We start from the raw sequence: 20,998 nt of genomic DNA on the forward strand, positions 1-20,998 counted from the left end.
GACACAGAAGATGCTGCACCCAGCAAAGAACACTGCTCAGATGAAGCCACTGGGAGAAGACGCGGGGGCGCATATGGGTGAAGGTGGTCAGGGAGCACAGACCTCAACAATAAGCGAGCCACGGGGCATCACGGGCAGCAGGGCAACCACAGCCACCACCTCCGCACACCTGAGAGCCGCTGGGAGAGCAGCCTCCGAAGGTTCTCACCCCTCCCTCTGTGCGGCGGCGGATGCTACCTGAACCTAGTGTAGTGACCATTACGCAGTGGACACATCTACCTGTCTAAGCTGGAGACCCGGGTTCCATCCCTGCTGGGGAAGATCCTCTGGAGAAGGAAATGGCAACCAGCTCTAGTCTTCTTTGCCCGGAGAATCCCCATGGACAGAGGAGCCTGCTGGGCTACCGTCCACGGGGTCGCAAAGAGACTCGATTTACCAACTAAACAGCAACCTAAAAACAGGGAGGTAAACAGCAAAACAACTAACTCAAAGAAGTGTGGGTAGCTGCCTCTGGGGGCGTCCCAGCAGTGAGGAGCGTGCCTGCTGAGGCAGGAGAGCCGGGTCTGACCCCTGGTGGGCGAAACCCTGGAGGAGGCACGGCAACCGCCCCAGTGTTCTCGCCTGTGAATCCTGCGGACAGAGGAGCCCCGAGGGCTGCAGTCCACAGGCTCACCCAGAGACAGACACGACTGAGCACATAGGCAGCTGCCTCTGGAGAGCAAAACGTGGGAAAGGTACTGGAAACAGTCGTTCCTTTGAAACAAACCTTAAAGAAATACTAGATCCTTTAAATTATGCTGGTGTATAGTTTTAATAAAAACAAAAACCAAGAAAAGATGGAAAGGGAAACAAAGTTAACATTTTAAAACCACGTGACACAAACCCGTTTTTACCAATTCAAGTTCCTCCAAGTACAAGACGGTATGTATTAGCTATTTTTCCAAGGGATCATCCATTTAGCTCCCAGAAAATAAGCATAAGATACTGGCCCAAGAGTATGCATTATAGTTTAATGCACACTGTACCACTGCAGTACAGCATAAACTGGCTACGAAACAGAGAACTGGAACAGACGTGGAGCAGAAGCTCGTCCCAGAGTGAAATGGGAAGGCTTGTGGTGACACGCCATCTAAGTCGTGCTTGGAGGGCCAACAGGCTTTTTCCGGGGGAAGGGGCAACTGAACACAGGTACGACGTGTGTGTGACGGGCATCTCCTGCAGGCATATAGTTGAAAATGGAACTGGAGAAACAAGGAGAACAGATCCCAGAGAACCTTAAATGCCTGGCGAGCTGTTTAGATTTTAATGGCTTTGTACTGCCTACGGGAGTACAGTGAAGACACTGTCACAGTTTTAAGAAGTGGAAAACCCCAAACAGGGAAAACGTCAGCCCATTCAGAAGCTGGAAGCTACACTTTCAACGTTCAATGACCAGAGCAGAGAGCCTAATCAAGAGACGATGGAAACCGAACAACCTGGGTTAGAGCAGGCACAGGGAGAACAGAACAGTCCCTGGGAAAATCACAGCTACTTCACGGCGGCGACCCCGAAGGGTTATCAGTAAAGCAGAGAGCCTCGGATACATCAACACACACACACAAACCCCAGCGTGCCCAGCACAAATCCCAGGAGCCTGCCCCAGCACATGCAGACACATCATTATTTTATCTGTGAAAAAACGAAATGCTGAGTTTATGTGTATAATCCAGCATGCTTCAGACAGTAACATTTCAGAAAACTATATACCCTGAATTTAGCTCAGAAAATGTCATTAGGTTTATGCTTGATTTGTTTGCTATTTATGCAATAGTTATAAACATGTTATTGTCTATTTCAAGAAGTTAAAAGTATCAGGTTTTGATTCATGTTGACATTTGACAAAACAGCAAGATTCTGTAAAGCAACTATCCTTCAATAAAAAATAAATTAATTTTAAAACACATCAGGTTTAACATTTTTTAAAAACACTTATTTAAATGGGTTTACGCCTTACCGCAGGTAAAGCAATACTGGAAGGAAACACTTTTGAGCAAAATGGATCCTTTTAGTCAGTTTATCTGGCAGCATGGTTTGGCTGGACTGGGCCTTGATGAAGAACCAAGACAGCAGGTGTAAGAGACCCGCAGACAGGCACAGTCCACACCACGTACGCACAAGGCACAATGAACTGCAGCAGCAACCAGGACGCTCTGCCCGTGCAGCGACCCACACGCGGCTGAGAAAGCAGAAGCAGCCAGAGCCATCGGCAGGCTCAGCCAGAGGCAGGCGCAGTGGCGGCCCTGGAGCGCCAAGAAGCCCACAGAGACCCGATCGGGGATGGCTGCTGGGGCAGAGGGTGCGCCCGAGCCTGAGCCCCCAGAGCCACCCTCCTCTTCAGGGGATGGGCACATGGCCGAGCAGAGCTCGCTCAGAGGCCTCGGTCTGGGAGGACGGCTGACTTCTCAGGGAGGAAGGAGAGCTTCAGCGGCAGCAGGGGCTGCTCAGCACGGGGCAGGGGAGCCTGACAAGATAAACCCCTGTGTGCTCACATATCAGCCACTTAGAAACTACTTATTTAGACAGGAGTATTTGTTCAAAATTCTTACAAGATTCACAGAAGTGTCAAAGTGGGTGCCTGCTCCCATGACAGTGCCAGCCAAGAGAAGGGCCGACAACAAGTGATTAAAACACAAGGCCGGGCCTCCCCTGGGGCCCAGGGCCAAGGACCCCACGCTTCCACTGCAGGGGGCACAGGCTCCAGCCTCGGTCCTGGTCGGGGAATGAAGATCCCACATACCGCGAGGCACAGCCAGAGGAAAAAATCCCGTTCAAACTTCCCGAGAAAGAAAAACAACTCTTTGGACAAAGGCTGAAATAGTCCCCCACGAGCTACAGTGCAGCGTTCTCCTGTCCTCAGTGCCGACTTCTAATTCTGCCCTCCCCACACTCACCCTCCTGCCTGAGATGCAACCCCGCCTCGCCCTCAGTGTTCCCCGGTAAACCCTCTTAACGGTGAACAACGAGCTGCCAGTCTCAAAACTAAAGGGCGCTTCTCACTGTCTTCCTCTTGCCCATCACAACGTGACTTATCTGTTCTCCTCTGACCTCTGAACTCCCTGCCGCTCTTTCCAAAGCCCCGTCCCTGCTAATCTGTGGGGGCCCCGGGGCCCAGCCAGCAGGAGCTCCCCGGGCCAACGGTCTAATAAAGCAGCAGTGCGCATCTATGAGGTGCAGACCGGTTCTAGCGGGCGTCAACGGAAGCAGAGAGGAGAAGGCAGCTCAGAATCTGGTCCAAATTCAGTAAGGAGTCCCAGGCTGCTGTCCTACAAGAGCAAGTCAGTGGGCCTCGGTAACGTACGGGGAATACCTACTGCAAGCAACGGTGTTCCAACTGTACCCCAAGGGGAGAGAAGGCTTCACTGTTGTAAATGATTTACTTCCCTGAAATCTGTCTCAAGAAAGGGTTGCGCTGCTTTCAAAAGCTTTGCAAATACCCTTCACAGTATGATACAACCAAACACACAAGGGATCTAAAGCCAGAGCCCCGTGCCAATCCCAGTCGGCCCTCATCTGGAGGGTGTGGCTGAGACACAGCCCTGAACTGAGCCTTGAGAAGAAAAGGAAAACTACATCAAGGGGCTCTGGGCCTTTAACCACTACTGAACCCACACAAGTATTTTAAAAGCAATAAAGTGATCAAATTTCCACAGAAATAGTGGCTGCTCACTTGCTTACTTGAGTATCAGTTAACGGCTGCCATAAAAATCTAAAGCTACATTTTGGCTTTCCAATAATCAAGTTAATCTTTTCACTTTAAAGGTCAAAATTACAGTAAAATCCCACATAATTCATGAAGGCATTATATTGAAATCAAATAAATAAAAGCTACCTTCAGTTCAGTCGCTCAGTTGTGTCCGACTCTTTGCGACCCCATGAATCGCAGCACGCCAGGCCTCCCTGTCCATCACCAACTCCCAGAATTTACTCAAACTCAAGTCCATCGAATCGGTGATGCCATCCAGCCATCTCATCCTCTGTCGTCCCCTTTTCCTCCTGCCCCCAATCCCTCCCAGCATCAGAGTCTTTTCCAATGAGACAACTCTTCGCATGAGGTGGCCAAAGTATTGGAGTTTCAGCTTTAGCATCAATCCTTCCAATGAACACCCAGGACTAATCTCCTTTAGGATGGACTGGTTGGATCTCCTTGCAGTCCAAGGGACTCTCAAGAGTCTTCTCCAACACCACAGTTCAAAAGCATCAATGCTTCAGCGCTCAGTTTTCTTCACAGTTCAACTCTCACAAGCATACATGACCACTGCAAAAACCACAGCCTTGACTATCTCACATCAATTATTAAGATATGCACTAATTCAATAAAATTTAAAAAAAAAGACAAACTAGTAAGAACATAGAACTGATTGCTATAGAGAGGGCTACATATCACACCCTTTAACTACCCAAACACAGGAAAGGAGATGTTTTAGAGATCAACCTTTTTAAGCCCAAAGACTGCTTTAAGCATGTTTGATTTTTACCACCACATAATGATGCTGTGACAGTGCTGCATTCAATATGCCAGCAAATTTGGAAAACTCAACAGTGCCAAAGAAAAGAAAGAAAAGCAATGCCAAAGAACGTCCAAACTACTGTGCAACTGCACTAATCTCACACACTAGTAAAGCAATGCTCAAATTTTTCTAAGACCGGCTTTTAACAGTATGTGAACCGTGAACTTCCAGATGTCAAGCTAGATTTAGAAAAGGCAGAGGAACCAGAGATCAAATTGCCAGCATCTACTGGATTATCGAAAAAGCAAGAGAGCTCCAGAAAAAATCTACTTCTGCGTCTTTATTGACTATGCCAAAGCCTCTGACTGTGGATCACAACAAACTGTGGAAAATTCTTCAAGACATGGGAATACCAGACCACCTTACCTGCCTCCTGAGGAATCTGTATGCAGGTCAAGAATCAACAGTTAGAACTGGACATGGAACAACAGACTGGTTCCAAATTGGGAAAGGAGTATGTCAAGGCTGTATATTGTCACCCTGCTTATTTAACTTATATGCAGAGTATACCATGAGAAACGCTGGGCTGAATGAAGTACAAAGTAGAATCAAGATTTCTGGAAGAAATATCAATAACCTCAGATACACAGATGATACCACCCTTATGGCAGAAAGTGAAGAACTAAAGAGTCTGTTCATGAAAGTTAAAGAGGTGAGTGAAAAAGTTGGCTTGAAACTCAACATTCAGGAAACGAAGACCACGGCATCTGGTCCCATCACTTCATGGGAAATAGATGGGGAAACAGTGGAAACAGTGAGAGACTTTATTTTCTTGGGCTCCAAAATCACTGCAGATGGTGACTGCAGCCATGAAATTAAAAGACGCTTACTGCTTAGAAGGAAAGTTATGACCAATCTAGATAGCATATTGAAAAGCAGAGACATTACTTTGTCCACAAAGGCCCATCTAGTTAAAGCTATGGTTTTTCCAGTAGTCATGTGTGGATGTGAGAGTTGGACCATAAAGAAAGCTGAGCGCTGAAGAATTGATGCTTTTGAACTGTGGTGTTGGAGAAGACTCTTGAGAGTCCCTTGGAATGCAAGGAGATCCAACCAGTCCTTCCTAAAGAAAATCAGTCATGAATATTCACTGGAAGGACTGATGCTGAAGCTGAAACTCCAATACTTTGGCCACCTCATGCGAGGAACTGACTCACTGGAAAAGACCCTGATGCTGGGAAAGATTGAAGGCAGGAGGAGAGGGGGACGACAAAGGATGAGATGGTGAGATGGCATCACCGACTCAATGCACATGGGTTTGAGTGAACTCTGGGAGTTGGTGATGGACAGGGAAGCCTGGCGTGCTGCAGTCTATGGGGTCACAAAGAGTCGGACACGACTGAGCAACTAAACGGAACTGAATGAATGCTCCAATCATGCACTAGCTACATACCCCCAATAACTGCTCTGTGAATCTGTAAGTTGAAAAAGAGTATTCCTTATTTTAATTTCAAGCTATTATCTCACAAAATAATTAAAGTAGTAAAAATTACACTCAAAAACTCTAACCTGTTCAGGGAACACTGCTTTCATAAATGTGAAGCATTTATTAAGCATATAACTCTCCCATAAAATACCATCAAGAGGTTGGTCAAATGAATAATTAACCCATATATTCATTAAAAGCAGATACTTAAAAGATGTACTTCTCAGTTAATTCTCATTTAACCTTGGGACTTAATTCAGTCTTCCACAAAAGCAGTACCACAAGTCTACGTATTTAATAGGATTCACAGCTTTTGAAAAAACCACCAGAACTGGCTTCAGCCCACACACAGCACACACACAAATCACAGTTCCTTTGCTGCTACCACTGCTGTTTAGTCGCTTAAATTGTGTCCAGGTCTTTGCGACCCCACGGACTATAGCCCACCATGGGATTCTCCAGGCAAGAATACTGGAGTGGGCTGCCATTTCCTTCTCCAGGGCGTCTTCTGGACCTAGGGATCAAACCCACGTCTCCGCTTCCGCTTTATACTATGGGTAAGAACTGAATAGTTTTAACACAGCCTCCAAGTCCTAAAATACTTACCATTTGGACCTTTTCTTTAAGTTTTGCCATCACTGCTCTGAGGCTTTCAGAAAAAAGGCAGATCCTTTCCACTCCACATACTGAGACAACAGGGGAGGGAGACGCGGAGAAAAGAAGAATATTTCTTTTAAACAGCCACCACAAGTAATTCTGCTGCAGACCTTGTACTGTTCAGAAGGCTGATCTGGACTATTCCTCCACAGGTGCTCAGGGGAAGGGGAGCACGCCACGTGCAGGCTCCTAGGCTCAGAGCCGCGCAGGATGGCAGAACTGAGCGCGGAGGCTGCCACCTGCTGCACACAGTATGGCCGCGCTCTGCCGACCCGGGCCCTCCCCCAGGGGTCCTGCCGTGCACCCCGCCTGGCGTCGGAGCCTGAGGCAAGGCGCAGTCCACGACCCGGAACACTTTACTTTCATGTGATAACCTTATTTCATTTCACCTTAAGGTCTGCGCTTTTGAATATATGCTGGAAAGGTGCTTCCTGGCCTGGGGGTTACACGCTCTTCTCTGGCTCTCCAGCTTACCTCCCACCGCAGGCCTTTAATCCATCCAGATCTCCTCACACATGGTGCTGAGTAGGAGCCCACTTTTATTTGCCTCCACAGGGTGAGTTAGTCTCCCCCACATCATCTATTAAACCAATCCACTGTTTCTCCCACTGTTTTCCTGTGTCGCTGTAACATATATTAAAATGCTATACACACACAGCTGTATCTTTTACTTATTTATTGATTTTTTGGCTGTACCGTGTGGCATGCAGGATCTTAAGTTTCTGACCAGGGATCAAACCTGTGCTCCCTGCATTGAAGCGCAGAGTCTTAACTACTGGACCACCGGGGAGTTCCTACACGTCTCTATCGCTAAGCACCCTAAATCCACTTCATTTCCTTACCTTACCACAAGGCCAGGGCAATAAAACAGTTTAATATTGGGGCATGCCTTCACCTCTGCCAAAACAACAGATCCTGCCCTCCACCCAACGTCTTTTTTTTCTAAGACTGACCTAGCTGCCTGGATATATTCCCCATGTATAAGTTTAGAGTAAGTTTACAGGGTTGCCTCACAAACAAAAAAACACAATTAGAATTCAGATTGAGACAGACTTAAACTTATAATGGGGAAGAATAGATATAAGAGATATACTGTATTATAAAGTTAATAGTGGTCAGAGAGAAGACATTTGTAAAGTCTAGAACAAAGGTCTAATATCTAAGATATCAAATAGCACTTCAGTAGAAAAGTGGACAAATGCTGATCAGCACAGGACACACAGGAATCTGACGAAGATGTGCTGAGAGGCCAACAAGTGGCCTAACCTGAGAAACACACGCCAAACTGCAGACACCACCTTCTGCTTGCAGACTGGCAAAATCCACGGGGATACGTGGATGTGAAGACCCCCACGCCCTGAGCCAGGGGGCGTGGAGATGGTACAGCCGTTCTGCAGTACTCCTGGCACAACTGAAATTTAAGCGACCCCCATGACCCCCACAATCTTGCTCAACTCTTACACAGGGCCATCCGCATGCGGACACACTCACTGGAACACTGGCGGGGCTCGGCCAGTGGCGATGGAGCCGCAGGGAGGCTGGGCCTGTGCAGAGGGGCATGCCCTACGGTGGAGCGCCGCGCAGCAGACCAAATCAAGGACTAGAGCTGAAAACACTGTGCTTAGGAAAGACGGAGGGATGGGCGTCTACGCAAGCAAAACAAATAATCAAACTGAGTGACAGAGCACGCACTGATGACGCAGTGAGACACACCAGGACAGGCGCTCTGGGAGCCAACAGGAGGGGAATGGGGCTAAAACAAGCGAGACGGGAAGAGGGGAAAGGAACCTGGTTTACACAAACTCTTGACTTGGGGGGCGGCTGTTGGGAGTGGAGGGAACGCTCACACACACCACACTAGCTACTGGAGCAAGGAACCCGGAGAGCCCACCCCAAGTGCAGCACACGTGCACACACTACAGCTCGAGCGGTGTTCTCACATACTCCAGGTTTACATCTAAAGGACCTTTGATAAAGGAGCCTAAGCATAAGAAACCATGAAGGGTAAAAATACCAAAAAGCCATCTTGCACTGGTACTGGAACAACCAGCACACAGGATTAAGACGGCAGTCCCTGCTAACCTGGGTAAATACACGACACCAGCGCAGAGAGAAAGGAGCGTGGGGGCAGCCGGGGAAGTATGTTTGACACGTGCTGCTTTTAAGTTCCGATGTTTGGTTGGAAGCACTAACTCCAGAGGGCAGTCCAGGATGGCCAGACATGGATTCTGAGAATCATCTGGATGGACCGCTGTTCTAACTGCCAGAGTTATGAGAGATGACCACAGCATAGAAGATATACGGGGAGCTAAGGATACGGATGCTCTGGGGGGCATGGAAAAGTGCGAGAAGCGGCAGGGAGTAAATAACTACAGCTCTCATTTACTCAATAAAAACTAAGTCCATGTGCCACTATATTCTACTTTAACAGCAGAAGGCACCAAAGATTGAAGGAGTTTCTGCAATCAAAGAACTGAGAAGACCTGCAGTGTCATGACATGAATGGTGCTCCACAGAGGTGTGCAATCAGTTCCCTAACATTCCTTCAGTCAGAGCGAGCACTGTGAACCGCTCAGTGTCAGTCAGTAAACGTCTAACACCCACTGTGTGACAGACAGGCCTTCCTGGCGGCTCAGTGGTGAAGAACGCGCCTGCAATGCAAGAGACCCAGGTTCCATCCCTGGTCGGGAAGATCCCCAGAGGAGCAGGGCATGGCAACCCACTCCAGGATTCTTGCCTGGAGAATCCCATGGACAGAGGAGCCTGCTGGGCTACAGTCCATGGGGTCACAAGAGTCACACACGACTGAAGGGACTTAGCACGTGCACACGTGCTAGACAGCACCTTAGGGATTACAGCTGACAAGACTGGCCTCACAACTCCACAGACTAAGTCAAGGTGTCACGAAAAGCCCTCTGGTCCCTCTCCCCACCCGCAACAAAACCTGCCCTGGGGTGACAGAAAGAAAGTCAATCTTAGAAATCTGAAGAAAGTTGTCCTCAAATTATGCTTCTGCCAGAAAAAAAGCTTTATACCACACTTTATATTTTAATAAAACATTTTATAATATAGATATTCATATACAGTATATATACTATGGTATACCAGAGCAATAAGTATTATACTTATATATTTATATGACTCGATATATACTATATTGTAATAATGCACGCTACACTTTATGGTTGTCTCACTGTAACCACAGGATCAGAAGGGTTGCTCAGTAAAGCAAGCCCCTGGTCTCCTCAGAGGTCCAACTACCAAGAATGGAAAAAGAAAGCTTTGAGCACCTACCCCAGAAGCGTAAGCTGTAGGCAGGCGTCTGTCCCGTTCAGCCCTCTGCGATAAGGGATCTTCCCTCCCTCAAAAAGTATAAATCTTACACATGACTTTAAGAACCAAAATTTTGAAAATCTAAAATATATACAATGGAATATACTATCCAGCCATCAAAACGAATGACACCATTTGCAGCAACAGAGATGGACCTACGGTCATCATACTGAGTGAAGCCAGTCAGACAAAGAGGCAGATGTATTTTATGACATCCCTTATACACAGAATCTAAAGAGACATGAAACAAATGAACTTATTTACAAAACAGAAACAGATCGACAGACTTAGAGAAACTGACGGTCGCCGGATCAGGGGAGCATGGGAGAAGGGACGCTGGGGAGTCTGGGAAGGACACGCACACACTGCTGTATCCACAGTGGGCCGCCAGCAAGGACCTGCTCCACAGCACACGGGGCTCTGCCCACTGTTACGTGGCAGCCTGGACGGGAGGGGGGTTTGGGAGACAATGGATACACGCGTATGAATAGCTGAGTCCCTTCACTGTTCACCTGAAACCATCCTAACACTGTTAACCGGCTATACTCCAACATAAAATGAAAAGTTCAAAAAACAAGTAAAAATATACTTACAATTTTTTCAACTTCATGTCATAAAAACTGCTATTCACCCCAAACCAGAAAAAAACCCCAATGAGCCATGAAAGGTGACCACAAAAGGAAATCCAGAATGAGCTCCCCAAAGGAGCACGAATCCATCTTCTTAGCTGATCCTAGAAACAGAGCCTATTACATCTGAGATTTACCACCTGTTACAACCAAACTGCAAGTCACACCATCCTTACTTTTATCTAGTTACATGTTCCCCGGTAAACTAACTTTCTGGTCCAGGGTAACAATCCAGAGTAATCACAACATGAAGTCTTCTTTTTTGCCCCCGACAGCAGCTCTCCCTCAAAATGCCCTCAGCCCACTCCTACCAGAACCCCAAACCACCACCCACAAACACACTGCCACAAAACAAGCACATCTGGCACGGTGGTATAAAACTGGGACTCTTGGCTCCATGCGGTTCTTTCACTCACCAGCCCATAGGATTTCAAATTTGAGTCAGAAGAGTATGCGCAACACTGTGTTCAAAGCAGAAGTCGTGTGGCTTCTGGGCTACTGGCGACCACAGCAGGAGCTCCAGAACCCCAAGCTGACGGCCCTGGCTCAGAAGAGGCAAGTTTTAGAAATGAAAGAAGTGTGAGAGTTGAGTATCTGACATTCACATCTTCTATCGGATTCAGAACACTTCATCTGCAAATCCAACAGAAATCCGTGGAAAACAGAACTGTAATCTCCAACACTGTAGCCATTTACAATGTCTTATTATAATCAACACACATTTCCTGATGTGATCTGACCTACAGTCATATTAGACCTAGTATACTCTCAAAGCACACTTAATCTTAAGTCAGTAAAAGGAGGAGTAAAAAAGAAACCAACAGTCCAAAATAACTAAAAATTCTCTAAGTGCAACGTGCAGTTGATCTGGCCAGAACCAGTACTAGTCTCCAAATGTCAAGATAAATTTTAAATAAAATCTTTTATTCATTTATAGCAGACAAAATGTGAAACACAAGCCACTTAAGATGAACTTAATTCCCATCCCTCCATCATTGCAACAAGAATCCAGTAACTTTGTATCTTTTCAAAACGGTTCACCTACATTTCTGAAAGTATTACTATAATAAATGTATAAAAACTGGAACAACATAAAAAGTACTGCTTTCTAATGACTTTTATTCATGAAAAAAATATCCCGGCCTTTTTATGTCACTTCAGCTTCTGGTCAACATGGATGAGACAGGGACAAAATGTTCCCAAACACTGTGAACAACAGAGAAAAAATACATGAACAAGGAGTTTTAAACACTGGCCATCAGGCAGCTCAGGGCAGTATTTCCAGAGAAAGAAACACACACACACACACACACACTCAGTGTTCCCTATGGTGCAGACCCTGAATGAATGAATGCACGCGCGCGCGCACGCGCACACACACACACACACACACACAGACTCAGTGTTCCCTATGGTGCAGACCCTGAATGAATGAATGCACGCACGCACGCACGCACACGCACACACACTCAGTGTTCCCTATGGTGCAGACCCTGAATGAACGAATGCACACGCGCGCGCACGCGCACACACACACAGACTCAGTGTTCCCTATGGTGCAGACCCTGAATGAATGAATGCACGCACGCACGCACGCACGCACGCACACACACACACACACACACACACTCAGTGTTCCCTATGGTGCAGACCCAGAACGAACGAATGCACGCATACACACACACACACACACACACACACACACACACACACGTTCCCTATGGTGCAGAGACAGAACTCAGGTAGCCAGGGCACACGAGTGCTGGAAGGCAGAGAGCTGCCCGGGGAGAGAACCTGGAGGTCTGGCACACGCACCAGAGGCGCCACCTTACAACACCAGGGAGAGCGCACACACAGGGAACGAGGGTACAGCCCCAGGGCTCCCTCAAGGCTAAGAGGAGTCTGTGTTTCCACTTGTCAGAGAAGAAAAATCTCCTAATCCCCAGGGCACTCAGAATGGTACTGCCTCTGCAGAGGCGACAGAAAGTTAAACCTTCAGCTGTTCTTATCACTTTAAAGTAAAGTAAAGTGAAGTCTGAAGAATGTGGTCCACTGGAGAAGGGAATGGCAAACCACTTCAGTATTCTTGCCTTGAGAACCCCATGAACAGTATGAAAAGGCAAAATGATAGGATACTGAAAGAGGAACTCCCCGGGTCAGTAGGTGCCCAAATTGCTACTGGAGATCAGTGGAGAAATAACTCCAGAAAGAAAGAAGGGATGGAGCCAAAGCAAAAACAATACCCAGCTGTGGATGTGACTGGTGACAGAAGCAAGGTCCGATGCTGTAAAGAGCAATATTGCATAGGAACCTGGAATGTCAGGTCCATGAATCAAGGCAGATTGGAAGTGGTCAAACAAGAGATGGTAGGAGTGAACATCGACATTCTAGGAATCAGCGAACTAAAATGGACTGGAATGGGTGAATTTAACTCAGATGACCATTATATCTACTACTGTGGGCAGGAATCCCTCAGAAGAAATGGAGTAGCCATCACGGTCAACAAGAGAGTCCGAAATGCAGTACTTGGATGCAATCTCAAAAATGACAGAATGATCTCTGTTCGTTTCCAAGGCAAACCATTCAATATCACAGTAATCCAAGTCTATGCCCCAACCAGTAATGCTGAAGAAGCTGAAGTTGAATGGTTCTATGAAGACCTACAAGACCTTTTAGAACTAACACCCAAAAAAGATGTCCTTTTCATTATAGGGGACTGGAATGCAAAAGTAGCAAGTCAAGAAACACCTGGAGTAACAGGCAAATTTGGCCTTGGAATACAGAATGAAGCAGGGCAAAGACTAATAGAGTTTTGTCAAGAAAATGCACAGGTCATAGCAAACACCCTCTTCCAACAACACAAGAGAAGACTCTACACATGGACATCACCAGATGGTCAACACTGAAATCAGATTGATTATATTCTTTGCAGCCAAAGATAGAGAAGCTCTATACAGTCAACAAAAACAAGACCAGGAACTGACTGTGGCTCAGACCATGAACTCCTTATTGCCAAATTCAGACTGAAATTGAAGAAAGTAGGGAAAACCACTAAAGCATTCAGGTATGACCTAAATCAAATCCCTTATGATTACACAGTGGAAGTGAGAAATAGATTTCAGGGACTAGATCTGATAGAGAGAGTGCCTGACGAACTATGGACTGAGGTTCATGACACTGTACAGGAGATAGGGATCAAGACCATCCCCATGGAAAAGAAATGTGAAAAAGCAAAATGGCTGTCTGGGGAGGCCTTACAAATAGCTGTGAAAAGAAGAGAAGCGAAAAGCAAAGGAGAAAAGGAAAGATATGAGCATCTGAATGCAGAGTTCCAAAGAATAACAAGAAGAGATAAGAAAGCCTTCCTCAGCAATCAATGCAAAGAAACAGAGGAAAACAACAGAATGGGAAAGACTAGAGATCTCTTCAAGAAAATTAGAGATACCAAGGGAATATTTCATGCAAAGATGGGCTCGATAACGGACAAAAATGGTATGGACCTAACAGAAGCAGAAGATATTAAGAAGAGGTGGCAAGAATACACAGAAGAACTGTACAAAAAAGATCTTCACGACCCAGATAATCATGATGGTGTGATCATTCACCTAGAGCCAGACATCCTGGAATGTGAAGTCAAGTGGGCCTTAGAAAGCATCACTACGAACAAAGCTAGTAGAGGTGATGGAATTCCAGTTGAGCTATTTCAAATACTGAAAGATGATGCTATGAAAGTGCTGCACTCAATATGCCAGCAAATTTGGAAAACTCAGCAGTGGCCACAGGACTGGAAAAGGTCAGTTTTCATTCCAATCCCAAAGAAAGGCAATGCCAAAGAATGCTCAAACTACTGCACAATTGCACTCACCTCACACACTAGCAAAGTAATGCTCAAAATTCTCCAAGCCAGGCTTCAGCAATACGTGAACCGTGAACTTCCAGATGTTCAAGCTGGTTTTAGAAAAGGCAGAGGAACCAGAGACCAAATTGCCAAGATCCGCTGGATCATAGAAAAAGCAAGAGCGTTTCAGAAAAACATCTATTTCTGCTTCATTGACTATGCCAAAGCCCTTGACTGTGTGGATCACAATAAACTGTGGAAAATTCTGAAAGAGATGGGAATACCAGACCACCTGACCTGCTTCGTGAGAAATGTGTATGCAGGTCAGGAAGCAACAGTTAGAACTGGACATGGAACAACAGACTGGTTCCAAATAGGAAAAGGAGTATGTCAAGGCTGTATATTGTCACCCTGCTTATTTAACTTATATGCAAAGTACATCATGAGAAACGCTGGGCTGGAAGAAGCACAAGCTGGAATCAAGATTGACGGGAGAAATATCAATAACCTCAGATATGCAGATGACACCACCCTTATGGCAGAAAGTGAAGAGGAACTCAAAAGCCTCTTGATGAAAGTGAAAGTGGAGAGTGAAAAAGTTGGCTTAAAGCTCAACATTCAGAAAACGAAGATCATGGCATCTGGTCCCATCACTTCATGGGAAATAGAAGAGTAAACAGTGGAAACAGTGTCAGACTTTATTTTTCTGGGCTCCAAAATCACTGCAGATGGTGACTGCACCCATGAAATTAAAAGACACTTACTCCTTGGCAGGAAAGTTATGACCAACCTAGACAGCATATTGAAAAGCAGAGACATTGCTTTGCCAACAAAGGTCCATCTAGTCAAGGCTATGGTTTTTCCTGTGGTCATGTATGGATGTGAGAGTTGGACTGTGAAGAAGGCTGAGCGCCGAAGAATTGATGCTTTTGAACTGTGGTGTTGGAGAAGACTCTTGAGAGTCCCTTGGACCGCAAGGAGATCCAACCAGTCCATTCTGAAGGAGATCAGCCCTGGAATTTCTTTGGAAGCAATGATGCTAAAGCTGAAACTCCAGTACTTTGGCCACCTGATGTGAAGAGTTGACTCATTGGAAAAGACTCTGATGCTGGGAGGGATTGGGGGCAGGAGGACAAGGGGACGACAGAGGATGAGATGGCTGGATGGCATCACTGACTTGATGGACGTTGAGTGTGAGTGAACTCCGGGAGCTGGTGATGGACAGGGAGGCCTGGCGCGCTGTGATTCATGGGGTCACAAAGAGTCGGATATGACTGAGCGACTGAACTGAACTGAACTGAACTGAAAGTGAAGTCGCTCAGTCGTCTCTGACTCTTTGCGATCCCATGGACTGTAGCCTATCAGGTTCCTCCGTCCATGGGATTTTCCAGGCAAGAGTGCTGGAGTGGACTGCCATTTCCTTCTCCAGGGGATCTTCTCAACCCAGGAATTGAACCTGGGTCTCCCGCATTGCAGGCAGATGCTTTACTGTCTGAGCCACCAGGGAAGCCCTGTCACTTTAAACAAAGTTTGAAAGGATCAGTTTATTTCCAAGTAACTTAATTGTACCTCAACATAAAGCTCAAAATATATTTAAGGGCTTTCTGAGTGTCCCAGTGGTTAAGGATCCGCGTGCCAAGGCAGGGGACGTAGATTCAATCCCTGGTCCAGAAGATTCCACATGCCATGGGGAACTGAGGCTGTGAGCCACAGCTGCTGAGCCCACATGCCCAAGCCCATGCACTGCAACAGGAGAAGCCCCCGCAATGAGAAACCGGAGCATGACTAGAGGAAGTCCGCGCACAGCAACGAAGACTCGAGACAGCCAAAAATAAATACTTAAGAAAGAAAAACCAGACTGTGCTTAATAGTACAAAAATATCCAGCACCCAAAACGGTAAATTCACAATGTCTGGCATTCAACAGAAAACTACCAGATACAGAAAAGTCTGAAAATGCAAGGAGAGAAACCAATCACCAGAAACAAACCCAGCAACGACACAGACAGCAAAGCTGAGAGACAGTGCGCTGTCGCAGCCATCCTCCAAGCTCGGGGTGACTGCGCTCAGCACCGAGCGTGTGCTGGGGAGGCACGGGGCTGGCTCACGAGGCCACTGGCGGACTGCTCACCGGAGACAAAGCCAGACGGAAGCAGAGGAGCCACAGTGTAATACGTGAAGAGAAAACTGTCCCAGAGTTCCATACCCAGCAAAAATGTTTCAAGAACAAAGGCAAAACAAAGATTTTTCAGATATACAAAAGCTGAAAGAATCCCTCACCAGCAAATCTGATTGTAAGAGATGTTAAAAGGCAATCTCTCAGCTGGAAGGAAATGATGATAGGTGTGTGCCTGGAATCATAAAAAGGAGTAAACACCACCAGAAACAGTAATATATTTGGAAAACATAAATTTTTAATTTCTTAAATCTCTTAAAAGGGTAATTATTTAAAGTGGAAATAGTAACGAAGTATTATGGGGTTTATAACCTGCAGAAATAAAATTTATGATAACACTAGCATATCAGTAGAAGGAATAAACACTGAAGGACTCTGTACCATAAAGGGCATAATTTCACTTGAAGGCAGACTGAAGTACGCTAAAGACATGGCTCATAAACTCTAAGTGAAAGTGAAGTCGCTCAGTCCTGTCCGACTCTCTGCGACCCTGTGGACCGCAGCCCACCAGGCTCCTCCATCAATGGGATTTTCCAGGCAAGAGTACTAGAGTGGGTTGCCATTTTCTTCTCCAAGGGATCTTCCCCACCCAGGAAACTCAAGTCTGCTGAATTGTGGGCAGACTCTTTACCATCTGAGCCACAAGGGAATCCTATAAACTCTAAAACAACCACTAAAAAAACAGAGTTACAGCCAGTAACCCAACAAAGCATATGTTATCACTGAAAGATTAACTGAACCTAAAAGATGGCATAAAAAAGGAAACAGGCAATAAAGAACACATGGGATAAAATGAAAACAAATACTAAGACAATAGATTTTAAACCCAATCACATCAACAATAACACTAAATGTAAATGGGCTAAACATTCCAATTTAAATACAAAGATTGTCAGATTAGAAAAGAAATCCCAACTCCGTCCTGCTTAAAAGGAAGCCCTGAAAAGTGAGAGTCAGTCACTTAGTTGTGTCCAACTCCTGTGATCCAGGTACTGCAGCCCACCGGGCTCCTCTGTCCAGAGTAATACTGGAGTGGGCAGCCATTTCCTTTTCCGGGGGATCTTCCCAACCCAGGGACCAAACCCAGGTCTTCCGCACTGCAGGCGGACTCTCCTGACTGAGCCGCCAGGGGAGCCATAGGCTGCTTAAAAGAAAGCCTTATTGAATATTAAAAGTCATGCACCAGCTGTCACTTATATACTAGCAGTACGAAACACTTCACCCACAGAGACTTAAAAATATCAATGTGTAATATAAAGCAAAAGCAAAACCAATAAATGGGTAGGTGGAAAGGAAAGGAAATTTACAAGAGATGGACAAAGATTTGTAATTTTCAATTTTCCACATTATCAAGAGTCTGTCTTCTATTGAAACTACATACTATATACTATCAACATTTAATCCTCAAAAGTTCCTCAAAAAATAAATGCTATTTATTAAATAAACCATTCTCACTCAAATCAGATGTAGGCGACCCTATTAAAAAAAAAAACAAAAGCCAAAACCAAAACCAACCAACCAAATACTTTCCTAGTATTGGTAGTAAGTCTGGAACACACTTTGGCCTGGGTCTACACAGAGAGCACTTGGTTAGATTCCCAGTTTGTAAGTCCTGGCTCCCCAAACTTCCAGCTGTGTGCTCATGGGCAAGTTATCTAACTTTATGCTTCAACTTCTTCTTCTGTAAACTGGAGGAAAACCAGAATAGTATAGCTTTTAAAGAGAATGCTTTCATTAGTTATCTATTTAAGGTCTATTTATAGTACAGGGAACTCTACTCAAAACTCTATAATGACGTATCCGGGAAGAGTCTAGAAGAGTGGATATACGTATATGGAAAACTGATTCACTTTCTTGGACATCTGAAACACAACACTGTAAAATCAAGTACACTTTGATAGAAAAAATGTTTTTAATTAAAAAACAAACAAAAAAAAACAGTGGGGACTCCCCTGGTGCTCCAGTGGTTAAGGCTCTGCCTTGCAATGCAGGGGACACGGGTTCAGATTCCTGGCCAAGGAACAAAACTCCCACAAGCCATGGGGTAAGGAAGCCCAAGTCTGCCCACCCCAAAACCCCGTGCACTACCACCAGAGCTCCTATACCACCCACACCAAAAGGTCCCGTGTGACACAGCCAAATAAAGAAATATCAAAGACAAAAGATCCCACGTGACAGAGGCAAATAAATAAATATTTTTTTTAAAAAGTGGAGATATGTGCATGATTAACTCACTTTGCTATACCTGAAATTAATACAACACTGTAAATCAACTATACTCCAATAAAATTTTTTTTTAAAATACTGCGTTTTTAGTATTAGAAGCTATTGCATGTTAAGGGCTCACTATGAATAGAGCACTGTTACAAGTGTTTTATGTACAATACATACTTAAATCCTAAAAACCTATGAGGTCATAAGCACTTTTATCTCCATTTGACAAATAAGGAAACTGAGGTGCAGAGATTTATGTTTCTCCCAAATTTACAGATCTACTAAGTGGGGAGCTACAACTTTAATTCGATCTAATTCAGAACCAATCATCTTAATCCATATGCTAAACAAATAACTGCTTTATAAACCTGTTTTCAGTTGCCAGTCTTTCACTCTAGACTATGAACTATTTAACGTAAGAGCTTTGCCTTTGTTCTGAGTGAACCGAGACTGGCACACAGAGAGCGTGAAGCCCGCCAGCAGCGGCACGCACGGTCCTGTCTGTCACTGACTTGGGGCGTGGGCAGCAGGCAGAAGCCTGGTGTTCGCTCCCAAACACACGGGTCCTCGGCGCTGCCACTGCAAGCAGGTCACACCACCTCCCCAGACCCAAATGTTCTCATCCATAAAGTGAGGAACTGGACTGAAAAAACTGAACTCTAAAATCTCCAAGAAAAACCTGTATCATGCTTTGGCAGAAAGAACCAGAGTTGCCTCTGACCAGGAAAATCGAAACAGCTTAGTTTTCCGCGTAAAATTTATAGCCCTTTTATTTCTCGTTTAAAATTCCTTGCTCCTCCAGACTAAGACCTTCCACGGGGCCTCGGCCTCGCCTGTGTCATTTACACATGTTACAGGGATGGTATCTGATGTTCAATGAGTGAATGCATTATCGGTGAAAATTTATGAGCAATAAGTGAAATGAAAAAATATTTTTATGGAGAACTCTAAATCAGCTGTTTCCAAAATTTTTTTGAATGGATGGCTACTTTTATTAGCTGAATGTTCACTTTAAATATATCTATTTATTTTAAGTTATAAAAACTGCTCTAAAAACTTGTTCACAAGACTTTAATAAAATGCTTCAGTTCTCGCTGTCTCAATATATTTCAACTATATCTAAGCAGCTTTTTTTCCAAAAGGCCTATGAACATAAAGCATAGTCTTATAACATCAGTAGTAAACTCTCAGAAACTTTTTCCTGAGATACATGTATCTTGTCTGTGCTACGACTAGACCACGAAAGCAGCGGCTGAAGTCATCAGACACAGCTCAGAACTCAGGGAGAACAGGTGCTGAACCCCTCTGCTCACCTTCTGCCGAATGCCTTTGAGTACAAAGCCACTACAAGCTGAAATAAACCGTTTACTTTGTGGGTTGTTTCGTTGATGATGCACAGAACCACACACTGAAATTTAACAGTCTCGATTCACCAGGGTTCAATTATTTATGAACTGATTAAAGCTACACAGTTACCCTGAGGTTTTCCTTCTAAAAGTTCAAAGAGTGAAGACAAAAACGTTTCCCAAACTGACCAACCATCTTTTTATTTTGTTCAGTAATGTATTATGCCATGAAAACAGAAATCAGAACTGAAGTATACTACAGGCAACACGCACACTATCTGCCTGCTGGCGAGTGGCCTGTGCACAGTCTTAACACAAGTGTCTGAACACTCCCCAGCGATGACAAGTCACTCGGGTGGGCTGTGGCTTCTGAATATTTTTTAAGATGTTAAATATAACTGAGACAGAAAACGGTTCGAGAACCAGGGCACTAAACACACTCCACTCGGGACTTCCCGGGTGGCCTGGAAGCTGAGGCTCTGCACGCCCAGCGCAGAGCACCCAAGTTCGACCCCTGCTCAGGGAACTAGGTCCTGCATGCCTCAATTAAGCCCCAGCAGAGCCAAATAGATAAATACTAAAACAAAACACACACTTAATGCTCAGTTGCTTTGAGCAAGTAATTAACTGAGCGTCTTCTAAATTTTAAGTATTATTGATTCAAACACTGATTCCTCATACTGATTTGTATGTATTCCAGGAAATACCACAAGTCCTAAAACAAAATTCAACATAAATTTACTTTAATTTTTAAAAGAAATTCCTCAACTTAAAAGAAGGGAAAGGGAACCACATAGCTCCTTTTTAAAGTTCCGAGATATGGCAAACGTCAA

The 20,998-nt window shown here is 45.2% G+C and overlaps 1 protein-coding gene across 6 annotated transcripts in view; it reads right to left on the reverse strand.

Moving 5' to 3' along the window:
- Positions 1 to 20,998, reverse strand: part of UBE2E1 (ubiquitin conjugating enzyme E2 E1) — a 63,240-nt gene that overhangs the window by 14,362 nt on the left and 27,880 nt on the right. Inside the window, exon 4 of one of the 6 annotated variants that reach the window (XM_086380874.1) lies at positions 11,009 to 11,133. The exons of the other annotated variants lie outside the window; for them this stretch is intronic. Coding sequence (XP_086237000.1) covers positions 11,009 to 11,016 — 8 coding nt within the window. The 5' untranslated portion in view covers positions 11,017 to 11,133. The remainder of the gene's footprint in view (positions 1 to 11,008; positions 11,134 to 20,998) is intronic. 6 annotated transcript variants of the gene reach the window in all.

The sequence above is a fragment of the Bos grunniens genome, chromosome 27 (assembly GCF_055505025.1).
Source record: "Bos grunniens cultivar Pamir isolate PY7600 chromosome 27, Bosgru_T2T1.0, whole genome shotgun sequence".
Taxonomy (NCBI): domain Eukaryota; kingdom Metazoa; phylum Chordata; class Mammalia; order Artiodactyla; family Bovidae; genus Bos; species Bos grunniens.